General features: G+C 41.0%; 1 protein-coding gene across 1 annotated transcript in view; it reads left to right on the forward strand.

Moving 5' to 3' along the window:
• LOC104945268 (calmodulin-regulated spectrin-associated protein 2-like) overlaps positions 1–395 on the forward strand; it is a 31,298-nt gene extending 30,903 nt beyond the window's left edge. The window contains exon 21 of the mRNA XM_010770916.1: positions 349–395. Within this exon, the coding sequence (XP_010769218.1) occupies positions 349–395 (47 nt within the window). The remainder of the gene's footprint in view (positions 1–348) is intronic.
• Positions 396–13,226: the final 12,831 nt, after the last annotated feature.

Below are 13,226 nucleotides of genomic sequence, written 5' to 3' on the forward strand. Positions count from 1 at the left end.
GAGAGAGTTCCAGAGACGGGTTGCAGAGTGGCTGAAGGCTCTTAGTTATGACATGTGTCTGACATCAGCAGCATCTAACTCTGAGTGACCTACTAAGCCTCCACTGAAGTTGCTTAGTCTGACAATTATTATACCTTATGCAAACTGCTGAGTTACAAAAAAAATGCTCAGCTAAAAATACCATGAAGCAGCATTTAATATCACGAAGCAGCATTTATTCATCGCTGCAGCACTAATTATCCAGAGAAGCTCACAGTCCGAGCTGCAGGTACTCGTTCAGTCTGTTGCAGAAGAATAAACACTGATCCTATTCAACAACACTCTAACTCTTCATGTCTCTTCTTGCAGATTTCCCCCAACCTCACAGAGGTTCTGGTCACCTTGGCAACCCTTAGTCAGTTTTTAAATAATAGATGATCCCCCACCTGAGGTGCCTTATGTGCAGCAGGTAATCCACATGAACAGTTTCAAGTCTGTATTCTCTTCCTAATAAGCAAATACTAAATGGCGCTCATGTTTGTCGTATGCTACTAGTATATAACTTATTTTTGTTTTATAAAAAAATAAAATGGTATAAGGCTAGGAAACCATACAAAAAGACCAACAAGTTACATTCAAAGCTTGGGGGAGATGTGGGAATAAAGGAATGAAATGTGAGAAGAATGGGATATAAGAAGGAATCTGGGGATTTTGTATAGGTTGAATGGCAGTATGGGTGGAAAAGGGAGACAAGCTAAAGGGGAGAAAAAGGGTGAATTATGTGAGGGCGGTGGATAAGGGGAAATATCAGAATATTAGGATCAAGTAGAACGACACTAACAAATGCTAAATACAGAAATACTTTGTTGTCTCCACTAAACAAAGTGCTTGAAATGTACACTCAAACTAAGCTTAAATAACTTTTGAATTAGCATAGAAAGGAAATTAAAAGCAGCAAGACTCTACAAACAGACTGCAGGCAAACTGTGTGCTAATCGTTTCTCAATTGCCATTCACTGAAGCATTAAAGCCTCCTATTGAGAAATGGCCCCAAATAATGAGGATCCCTCACTCTCGCTCAGTAGGATGAGCGATAGAGATGAGCTACAAAGACACTGAGATATGACAAATACACACAGGGCAGTGGGAGCCTTGGGGTCAGTTTGTTTCATTCCCCAGACAGGCTCAGAAAGTGAATAACAACTCCACCAATCAGCAATGCTTTGTTTGATACTTTAAATGCTCAAAAGACAGACCAATGTGATTTTTAAATGTACACGAAAGAGATTCCCCCTATCTGCTGTCTGGCAAATACAAAATGAGAGGCACCCTCACGTCAGAAAACACTGAAGTTGGATACATTTATATAAATGACGCTGGCTGAATCACTGGATTGATCACAGGCAGTGAAACACAAACAACTACAGAGGATAGTTAACAAGGCACCCAACATAATAGGCTAGCTCCCTTCAGCTAAATCTCTACATACTCAGAACTGTAAAGTAGAGAATCTCCCACCCCTCACAGCCTGCACCTCTCAGCTCCTGACCTCAGATGACTGTTATAGGTCACCAATATGTAACACTTTAAAAACAGCCTTATTTCCCTAAGCGTTCAGGACTCTGAACTCCTCTCCCTTGCCTCCTCTTCATATGCATTTCCAGGAGGTTCCTCTGTTGGCATTGTATGCGTTTGTGCTGCATAGAATAAAAAATTCCACTGGCATTGGTCATGTGTCTAATAAACAATGTATCTATTTAAGTATGCCTCATGAACTGAGGGAACAGAAAGTATGTATGTATGGTACAAGGCTGGTTTCAAATGATACTAAAGGGAATTTTTAAAAAGACAGATACGTTCCTAGCTGTGATGCTCACTGTGACATAACACTCGATGCTCACAAAGCAGGAACCTAGGGCTGAACAATTAATTGATTTTAAATTGAAATCGCAATTTGAAATGATGCGATTATCAAATCGCAAAGCCTGCGATTTTCTTTTGATTTTTTTTTTGTTCTTGTGTGTCAGTCATCCTCACCAATCAGAAGTGCTGTGCTCCACATGTACCAGCCATGTTAACCAATCAGAAGTGGCCCATGATAGAAGGTGATAGACAGATTGATCCAATCACCTGCCAAGTATTTTTTAAAGTGCCTGCCCTTTTCCAAATGGCTTCCAATGGAGCTTTCCTAGATGGTTTGGTGAAAGAAACCATCTGAGTCAGGTTAGTAATGCTCCATCACATGTTTTACATCTATTACAGGGTGAATCTTAAACTGAAGCTTGACTCGTTGAATCCTTAAAAACTGAAGGCTTGACTTTAAGGGCAACCAACCGGGAAGTTTCATGTAAGTTTAGTTGCTTTCACTCGATCTAGCATTTCGGGCTGCGGGGATGCCTAGAGCGGGAGCACATTAGCCGCGTTCACACCGGAGTACTTTTCCCACTTTAGTTCCGATATATAGTCTCCGAAATGTACGCGTTTCAGACCAAAAAGAGCCTGAACTAAAATTAGTTCATGAGAACCCTTTTTACCCTTTTCGTCCTCTGCTTAAGAGAGCAGGGACTTCATGCGGCTCTCTTGTGAGAAAAGAGCTATATTTCTGATTGGCTGGGCGGATTGGCAAACCACGCCCGTAAACTCAAAAAAAAGTGTTGTGAAAGCCACCATTTTATTAATCCTCCGCATTAGCATTAATTAGCATTAGCAATTAGCCCAGCACAGAAACTGCAAAGAGAGACTAACTTATGGCAAACACAAAAATAAAACATGGAGACGGTGGAGATGAGGCGACTTTCGGCGTTCTGGCCGATTTACCTCGGAAGCTTCAGTAGAAGCGCTGGGACTACCCAGCAGCGTCTACTGAAGCCAGTCCCCAACTCCGGGACATTCGGCCAGGGATTTTGGGCGGCAGTATACGCCGTGAAGTTGTTTGCGGCCTGCCAGTAAACCCAAAGCAGAAGAAGAAGAAGTGACGTTAGCGGCTTCATTTGACTAATCCACCCCCAGGGACTTATTCCGGTGTGAACGCGATCTGTACTTAGTTTATCAGAACTAAAGAGTTCCGATGAACTAAGTTCTCATGAACCTTTGTGGGAAAAGTACTGCGGTGTGAATGCGCCTGTTGATACGACCTTCCTAGCCGGAGATATGGCCGCATTTTACAATAAACTTCCGTTTGGTCGCTTAAAAACAAATATCGCAAATCGCATCGCAATAGTTGTCAGAAAAATCGCAATTTGATTTTTTCCCAAAATCGTGCAGCCCTAGAGTTTATTCGGGACATCTGCACCCTGAAATGAAAGAAAGGATTTACAAATCTCTCTTACCATTTGCAGAGGCCTCTTCCGAAGGTCCCTCTCGGTGACCAGTCTCTCCTGGTCGGTGACGTAGAGCCCCCGCTGAGCCAGTACCTGGACGACAGCATTGTGGCCCAGCAGGGGGTGGTCAGCGTCACTGCTCAGCACGAGGCTTCCCGCCCTGCAGTAGAGGTCTGCAGACAGAAGGAGGCTGGCCAGGGGGGGCTTCAGGTGCTCCTGCTCATACTGGTCAGTGTAGAAGGGGTCCTTTAAATCAGCTGGGATACTGTCTGTATAATGGAAGAGAGAAAGTGGGATGCTGGGTAAGAGATTCCACGTTTCTTAGATGCTCCATTAGAAGAAAATACTGTGTTTATTTGCCCCCACAGTGGCATGTTTCTATATCATCAACACCATATGCCGCTGAGATGTGAACTGAGGATAAAGATTTTCAATTAATGTTCTTAATTGTGAAAAGCCAAACCACTTTGCCCATCACCCATTTCACAGAAGATATTTAAATTATATTGCAAATCCATTGAATAGAAAAGTAAAACAATCTGGAAACTGTGGCGTACATAGTGATGGCAGCTTTTTTTCTCCTTAGTCCACATTCACTACCATATTTGGCAAGAGCGCTTCATTTTTCAATGAAATGCATTGACGTTATTTTGACGTGGATGTGTGTGGATCTACCTGAGCGTTGCTATAGCAACTGCAGGAGGAGTGGAACCCGCGGATCGATTCATCTTAGTCTGTATCTCTGCAGCTTCCAGCTACCTGGGAACACCCTCTCTCTTCCTGCCTCTCAACGGGAGAGCCTGTAAATGTGTGTGTGTGTGTGTGTGTGTGTGTGTGTGTGTGTGTGTGCACATCACCTCAGGCAAGTCCACTGCAAGAGGATAGTCCAAAAACAATACTAGTAATGCCTTTTTTATTGCTTTTGTCTGATTCCTTTCTTACCAGCGATTTCTGAGCTTGGAAGAATTCTCACAAACAAACCAACGAAAGCACTTCTTATGAAAACACAAAAACAATTGGTATGATATTGCTTCAGATTTGGCTTCTATGCAAAACATCCAAACACATCTGCACGCACTCCCCAAGCAGTCAGAGCTCATCACAGTGTCAGACGCAGCAGGAGTATAGATAGACATTGTGATGACTGCCTGGGTGTAAGCAGAGAAAAATGTGGCATATGGTGAGAGCTTTACTCACTCTGACGCTGCTGCCCAACCTCCACCGTCAATGAATCACCTTCTTATGCTGAGCATCATCAACAAGGTCATGTACAAATGGACTCTGTGTCATTACGGAACAGAGATTCATACCACAGCAGCAGCAGCAGCAGCTATCTGGGTTATATCCTTTTCCTGACTACCTTATTGTGTTATTGATTCAAACAAAGAAGTGTCCCCACACGCACACAGGGAGGTCAGAGGTCAGGCTGAGCTACAGAGCAACATGCCTCAAGCTTGTGGGATGTTGAGGTCAGGCATATTGCTGAGGTGTTTTACATATTGCATTTTATTTTTCAACATACTGTAAAGGATTTTCTTGTGCCCTCAAATATTTTCTGGCCTAAGTTCATGTTGTAACTGGACAATACCTGATGTTTAAAGAAGACTTCACTGTGAGGAATGTGTGTGTGTGGCCCAGTTCACTGATCTGAAAATCACATTACTCTAATTACTTTAATGAAATCACTACAAGAGCAGTGTTCCATCAATTGCACACAGCAAACTCAATACGCAATGGTTTAATGTATTGAAGAAGGGAATCTGTTAAGTACTTGTTTGGGGAACATTGAAAGAATTACAGTTACTCATTTCGCTCCAACATATCACCCAGCATTCAAACAGGAAAGCCGTTGGTCACAGTGAATCTCCTCTGAGCTCTTAACATGAGCTGCATTGCACATTCAGTGGAATCGGTACTTTGAGCTTGATCGTATTTTCACACAGAAGATGATCTGCTGCATAGGCAACATCTCTTCCTGATGCCCTGCTGCATTGGTGTAATGAGGCAGATGCATGAGAAGTATTCAGAGCAGCGTAGGCAGGGATCTGGAGATGAGCCTGTTCTCTCTATTCCTTGCACTCTCCCTCCCTCCCTCCCTCTCTCTCTGGAGAGTTGTATTTTTGGAATCAACCCATTTCATTCAGTTCTGACAGAGGATACACGGAGGATCTGCAAGGAATCTCGTGTTTAGAGGGCTTTCACAATACAGAGCAAGGAATAATGTGCTCGGTGGCTACAGTAGCAGAATACCACTTGTCTGCACTGTTCAGACAAACAGATGCGTTTGTGGCAAATCTGTTTCAGCCCATATGAAGATTAAGTTGGTGATTAATAACCACAATGATGGGGATCATATGAAATAGTTGAATAGAGGGCGACGGAAATAGAGAAGAAGAATATGAAGACAGTAGGGCTGCTCGATTATGGCAAAAATCATAATCTCGATTATTTGGGTCAATAATTGTAATAGCGATTATTAAATGCGATTATTCATTGACTTTGAAAACATCCATTTATTGGAGAAAAACATTTTGAACAGTATGTTTTTAACAGTTGATTACCCTGACCCTGAACTTTAAGTATAATTCAACTGGAAAAAAAAAATAAAAAAAAAAATAAAAAGTTTTATTTTGATTACGTTGTTTTCGTCATCGTTGCAAGCCATACTCGTTCAAATACAAAGGTGACCTGATTAAAGGGACCTGTCAAGAGGGTTTCTCCCCCCTTCTTTGATGGGGATAAACACCTCACAGGGCAAAGTGTATGCTTGTTTACGGGTGTGAAACAGAGGGTGCGAAATGAAGGGAGAGAAAAACAGAATGTTCAAATTCATCCCAATTAAATAAATGAATCATCGCAGAGCAATAGCAGAGTAGATCAGAACAACTCTGCCGATGAGTCTCCCACTGTTCCAGCCAGCAGGCCTCGGCCACCCCACGGAGATTAATCAAATTCATGGGATGTTTGATTTGCATTTCATTAAAGATTTGGGAGAAAAATAAATGGGGAGGCACTTTGTTTGCAGGGGATGGACTACATTTCGAACCCATCTTCATTTGTGTCGTGTCTGTATTTCTTATCATCGCCGACGTGGCTTTGGGTTGCTCTCTTGGGAAAGGGAGTCGGTGCAGTCTGATGTTTATCTGGCTCCAGAAAAGCAAGCTATGTTTTAATGTGGGTCATATTTGCTTATGTTGTACACATTTGGCAAATGTTCTATATGTTCCAGTCTTTGCCAGGCCTCAGACTGGATGATTGAACAGAAAACAAGTTAAATTACTTGCCATCATGCCATGCCCTGGGTCCAGCGCTTTTTTTTATTGCACAATGAATGAATAAATGAATGGATATGTGGGTATATGACATTGATTTGACATATATTTTCCAATAATGAATTCAAAATAATAACCATTGTAACCGCGGTCTGCCCCACTGTATATGTTTGTTATCACCTGCACACATGCATTGTCCCATACACCTAAACAGCTGCCGATTGTGATGGGAACTATTTGCACAGATGGGTAAAATCCTAATCTCTTTTACTGTCCAAATGCATCCAATGTTTCAGTGGATGTGCAAACTCTGGAACATCTGGGTCACATCAAGTGTGTGACATCTGTGTCCTTTTGGATGTATGCCCGAGATATCAAAAAAAGGGACATACATAAATCCTCTGTTAGCGTTTTTTTTAACATTTTCATTTGATTTTATTCTTAGTTTAATTCTCCAGCAGCCCTCGTGGCTCCATTTTGAGGAGTTCATTAAGATGGCATTTTGTAAAGCACAACGCGTCTCCCCTCCCAGGGCAAATTACCTTAAATTACAATTAGTGAAAAGACACAATAGTGCAAAATCATCGAAGTTAAAAGCAGTAATTGCTCCTGTGCTGACTTTGTGAACGTTGCTTGTTTGCCATCCACTTTTGAGTTGCACATTTGGGAGCATTTCAGCATTCTTCCCGTGCCAAACTGCATTAGTTCAACAGCTCGCTAGATAGAAAGAGTATTTCTACCCAAAGCTTCCATCTGAGTTGCCGCTCTTGTTCCCCATCTGTATAAACAACATCGACATGGATGACATGTCAGGCTTTAAAACACTAGTCGAGATCAAATCAATGGCACGGGTAGTGATAATCAATTTCAATGAACCTGCACTGTGTTGTAAACCGATTCACATTTATCCACTGGAAATCAATATTATGGAACTGCTTACTAGCCTGTGGCAGTGACATGGTAAGAGGTTGGCTCCCGAAATACACATTTGCATTCTAAGACCATAATGATGGGTTATAATATTGAAGAGCTGAAGTTACACATATAACTACCTCCTCCAAGTATATAGTAATATTCTTATATTAAGCCTTCTAATAAGGGAAAAGGAAGGGAATGAAGCTCCTGGAAATGATTTACACACATGGGAATTAGAGCTCAGGTGTGTTGGATAAGTACAGCCATCAGCTGTGATAGAGACAGATAGAAACATGCAACACAATCCACGCTGCCAATACTAACATGCTGGCACTGGACTGTGTTTGCTTCCTCACTCGAGCAAATCATCCATATAAACCAAGAGTTTTGTTTCAATAATATTTGAAGATCAGCAGCAAATCAGCTTCAACGAATGCCAACACCGGATCACATGAGGAAAGAGCGGATTGGAAGTTAGCCCATTCCAAGTCCGCATGTGAATATGTAGCTGCTGAGCGTCGTTAGGAGAGCATAGATGTCAAACATTCCTACCTCCATGTGATTCCATTAACAGATAAGTGGATCATTTTACCAGTGATATTGCATTTCTTATCTGTAAATGCGGTGCCTTTGCGTCACGATGAACTACTGCAATGCAGAGGATGATAATTATATTGTATTGATTTTTAAAACTTAACTAATTTTGCCCATTTGTAATTTCTGATGAGACGAGCCAGAACATTAATGACTATGGATTTCCGGGGAAGAACTTGACCATTCATTAACATACTGTATATGAGGCCACGGATTGAACAAAGTGAAATATCGCTTTTAAAGTCCAACATTGGCAAAGGCCATTTTCTATAAACTAATATATTTCATGCAAACGAGCCCTGCGTATCTTTATTGATCTTGAGAAATAAATTATCATAGATCAAGGTACTCGCTGCGGGCAGCTCCATATTGAGACCGGTTGCTTCAAGGAAACATGGCTCTCGTGAAATGACCGCACATATTACATGATAAAGTATATCATGCATGATCCATCACAGACGTCAGTTCATCACGGGTCCTGTGAAACAGAACATATTAGGACGATATTTTTCATAATAATGAGTAGTTTGAGGGATTACAACTTGGTATTGAGTAACTACATGTGGCAACAAATCCTAGCGCAATTAAATACACGGTGGATTTTCTGCTTATGTGGTCTAGTTTGACCATTAGCTAATGGTGGCTAATGGTAGCCAACTTAAAGTGGTATTTCCTATAACTACTCCTGTGAGCTTTAACCATTCTACGAAAGAGAGTAAAAGCAAAAAGTAGGGAGTCTAACTTCTCATGAACTCCACTAATGAGGTGAATTAAGGTAAAAGCAATTATCTCTTATTGGTTTTCCTTTTTTTTCCAAAGCTACCAATTACAAAGGCAGAAACGGATGAGAAAGCTGAGAGCTAGTCAGGTGGTGTGAAGGGCTGCGTCTCAATAAAGACCATCCGAATGTTTATACTGTACATGTAATGAAATGCAACTGAAGCCTAAAGCCATTATGTGAGATAAATATGCAGCATATAATGAAAGAGAATAATTTTGTTTTTGTAAGTTATGTTCCTCCATTTAATGGCTGCATTGCCTAGCAACAGCATCCTGGCCAGCGATAAATATCCATCCCCCACCGCCTCTCATCTCATCCTAAAAGGCTGCTTGAAATTTGCAGCAAACACTTGAAACCACTACACTATGCTTACCCCCCTATACTTAACCAGCTACCGCCCCGGCTGAGCAATTATGTAACATTTGGGGTTAGGAGTTCACAAAGTCGTTAAATGCTTTTCTAATTATTATTGATTGAGCGCCAAAGGATCGAAGAGAATCTGGAGCGGCGGAGAGGCCGAGACAGGAGTGAAGTATGGTGCTTTCAGGCCTGCCAAGAGAGAAGCCTCTCCCAGACTGACGTGGTTCAAACTGCCGCCCTCCACCAACACATGGTGGCACCTTTTTCATTTTCAGATGATCCTATCTGGGCATCTCCAAGGAAATGGGACATAATGTCAATTTTCTGCATCAGGCCAGAAAAAATATATTGGCAACAAAAAAAAGCAATTTGCTGACATTTTATGCTGTTTTCTTCCGTCAACTCAAGGAACTCTGAAGTAGAGTTAAAATAAGCTGCATAAATTCTATCAAACTTTTCATTCTGTATGCAACCGGTGCAGTCATAGCAAACAGGATTCTTAAATAGCTGTGGAGCTTTCTCCCAAATGAGTGCTGTTACTACAATGAGATGAGCTAAAATATGACATTGAAAACAGTGAATTTGGCGCAGAGAGCATACTAAGCAGTCAATTTGTAAATTAAGTGTTATCATTTTCTTTTCTTTTTTCAACTGTCCCACACGCACTTGTGCAAGCTATGGAAGGGAAGTGTATTGTAAGTTACAATACACTTCCCTTCCATATTATTCACTGTGTTACAATTTGTAACACAATGAATAATACAATGGATTATTAGATTTCATTAATTGGAGATAGCCTTGGTTAATTAAAAGGGCTTTTGGTAAATTCCCATTGTGCTTCCTGTCATAAAAATAGCATTGGAACAGAAGTGCCACACCACTTTGTCTTCATATCTTGGTATTCTGCTCACTTCCTGCAGCACAGTGACGTAATTCCTTCAAGATTTCGCCAGAATGCAGTACTTTTTTTTTCTGTTAGTCTCAATCTGTCAATCAATCAGAGGCATTGTTTGTGCATGATAACAAACAAAGAATGTGTAGACTGTTTCTTTCATGACCCATCATCACTGTGTGAGAGTGTTTGTCTGCAGATACCAGCAGCCAACACTTCATGTACTCCTCTTCCTGCTTTTCTTTTAGAATAACATACAATTACAGTAACTGGAGCATATCTATCCATCAGGACCTGTCACACAGAGTCAATGAAAACTCATTAGTCGAATGCATCGGAGGTGAAACTAATTTTAGATTCCAACAAAAGGCGTGCACGTGTGCATGTGTATTTCCTTTTGACTTTTCATCTGTCTTTTTCCAGACAGATTGTCCATGCATGTGTTAGTGTTTATGTTTTTACTTTCAAACACTTGATAAAAAGCTACACAGCTTATTAATGCATTACGATAAGATTGTGTTTTCTTGTTTAAATGCTAATTCATGCGCGCATGCGATCTCCCTTTGTCTCAAGGTTCTTTGATTCCTCCTGTCTGTCTCTCCTGCACTGTCTCTCACAAACAAAGATTAGTCTCTCCTCGAGCTGTCTTTTTTTTCTGCTCATTTGCTACAACATCAGAGCTATTGGAATTTTTTTTTGTTGCAGCACTCATGGCAAGATTGTCTCATATTCTCTCACGAGAGAAGAAAGACAATAACTCTCAGCAAAGATGAATGGGCAGCAATAACTTCTGGGGAATTTATGGTGATTTTCTGCACGTCAAGTTCCTCACATCCACAAATAAGACGTCTTTGCTCACATCTCATTTGTTACAGCTGATGCTTAGGCAATATACGGTTCAGCATAGTGCTACATGTGGCTGCAGGCTGCTATCAGGATCACAGACAAAGGCACATTATCATAAGAGGCGAATATTTCCATCCGTCATGTTTTTGTTCTTTGTTTCGATATAATTGTTGCTAAGTGCTCCCTGATGTGCTCATGTTGAACTACAATACAGCTGTCAATCAAGCAGTGGGACAGATTCAAAGTTTGGATTTCATTTTAAGAGACAATTCCGATGTCTTTAAGTAATATTCTGTCTTCCTGTTTTATGTTGTTACTCACCTCCTCCTCCTTGTTTCAGTTCACTTCACTTCCTGCCATGTTGCTTGTCTGCCCGACCCTAATCAGTTTCACCTGTCCCCCGTCACCTGACCTCCCGCACACCTGTGCTCACTTTCCTAATTAGCCTGTCTCTGAATTAACACACATAGTTCCTGCCATGGTATGTCTCTATTAACGATCCGAGTTCTGTCACCTGTTTAACGTTAGTGTGTCCTGCATGTGGTTTAAACCCAATTCCGAACCCCCCCCCACACACTTTGACTCCGTGATGGAGTGAAATATGTCTATGGCTAGTGATGGCGAGATGAAGCCTTATGAAGCTTTGAAGCTTTCCAGCCAATTGGTTCGCAAAAGTGTTCATCTCATGAGGCTTCATCATGGGTGTTAGAGCCAGTATTTTGATTTGATAAGAAAGGCCACCTAATGGTGACGTCTGTAGTCAACGCACTATAAAGGACTTTATAAAACGGACAAGTCAAATCAAGCAATCTGATTGGTTCTTAGCCGTGATATACTGAGCGTATACCACGGTTAGAATTGTAAGTTACTTTTCACAACAAGTCAGTATCCCTCCGCGTCTGAGCAAAAAAAGTATACCGTTGGGCTGAAAAGCAAACTGCAGCGGAGAAGTAACGGGGCAGAACCACGCCCCTTAGCTGTGATATAATGAGCATATACCACGGCCTGTCGTGAGCTATTGCTTAAACAATTCCCACGGCACCTGTGCTAACGCCACAGTGATGGGCAACCTGTTGAGAGACGCCGTGGAGGAACAGTTTTTAACGTAACCATAACGTAACGTACTCGTACCGTACACATACATACAAACCGTACAAGTATCATTTAAGTTGTGAAGTTATAAGCATTATCACGAAAGAAAGAATACCTAAGTTGTTTGTTTTATTTTTGCCTATTTATTTTGAATATTGTAAAGGCCTATTTCTCTTTGTTGCATGTGCAAAAGTTTGTTATTTTATTTAGAGCAAACACATCACAAATTCTTCTAAACCATCGGAGGCTAAGCAACACTTCAAACTGTGAGTAATTTAAGGAAAGAAACGAGTTAGAACTGTCTGTTTAAGGCGTCTAGTGGCTTGGTGGAAAAACAAGGAAGGAAGCCACGACAATGGGCTTCATTTGAACACAAACCCCCTGCTGGTCAAAGTGTGTAAAACAGGCAGATTGGACATCTCAACAGTGTGCTCTATCTCGTACCGAGTTCCCAATGAGTAAAGCCTTAGAATAACTCTAAACAACGAACATTATATCATATGTTCATGTTAACAATATTGTATTTATTCCAGTTGATTGTGATTGAAAAGCCTAAGGAGGCTGGTAAACATTGCAAAGAGGGATTTGTATTCCTTACTAATATTCATACACTTAACCATGTTGTAGACTGAGAAAGGCTAAACCATATCAAAGAATACATTTATTAACTACATTATCTCATTTAGCTGTAGCTTTTATAAATAACAAAAAAGACGTATTGACGAGTCGTTGAACCAGGACCCTACGAAAAATAGAGTTAGGGTTTAACCCTAGAGTTTTCTGACCCCCCCAATAAAGCCAAACTGCACGTTTCAGAGTGGCCTTTTATTGTGGCCAGCCTAAGGCACACCTGTGCAATAATCATGCTGTCTAATCAGCATCTTGATATGCCACACCTGTGAGGTGGGATGGATTATCTCGGCAAAGGAGAAGTGCTCACTATCACAGATTTTTTCAGATTTGTGAACAATATTTGAGAGAAATGGTTAATTTGTGTATATAGAAAATGTTTTAGATCTTTGAGTTCATCTCATGAAAAATGGGAGCAAAAACAAAACTGTTGCGTTTATCTTTTTGTTCAGTGTAGGTTCGGCGCTAGCTTTGTGGGTTTAAAAATAAATAAATAAATCAGTTCGCTGAGTTTCTTCCCGTTACATGGATATAAAACATTCATA

The sequence above is a fragment of the Notothenia coriiceps genome, unplaced genomic scaffold (assembly GCF_000735185.1).
Source record: "Notothenia coriiceps isolate Sejong01 unplaced genomic scaffold, NC01 NC01_scaffold00009343, whole genome shotgun sequence".
In the NCBI taxonomy this organism is placed as follows: Eukaryota; Metazoa; Chordata; class Actinopteri; order Perciformes; family Nototheniidae; genus Notothenia; species Notothenia coriiceps.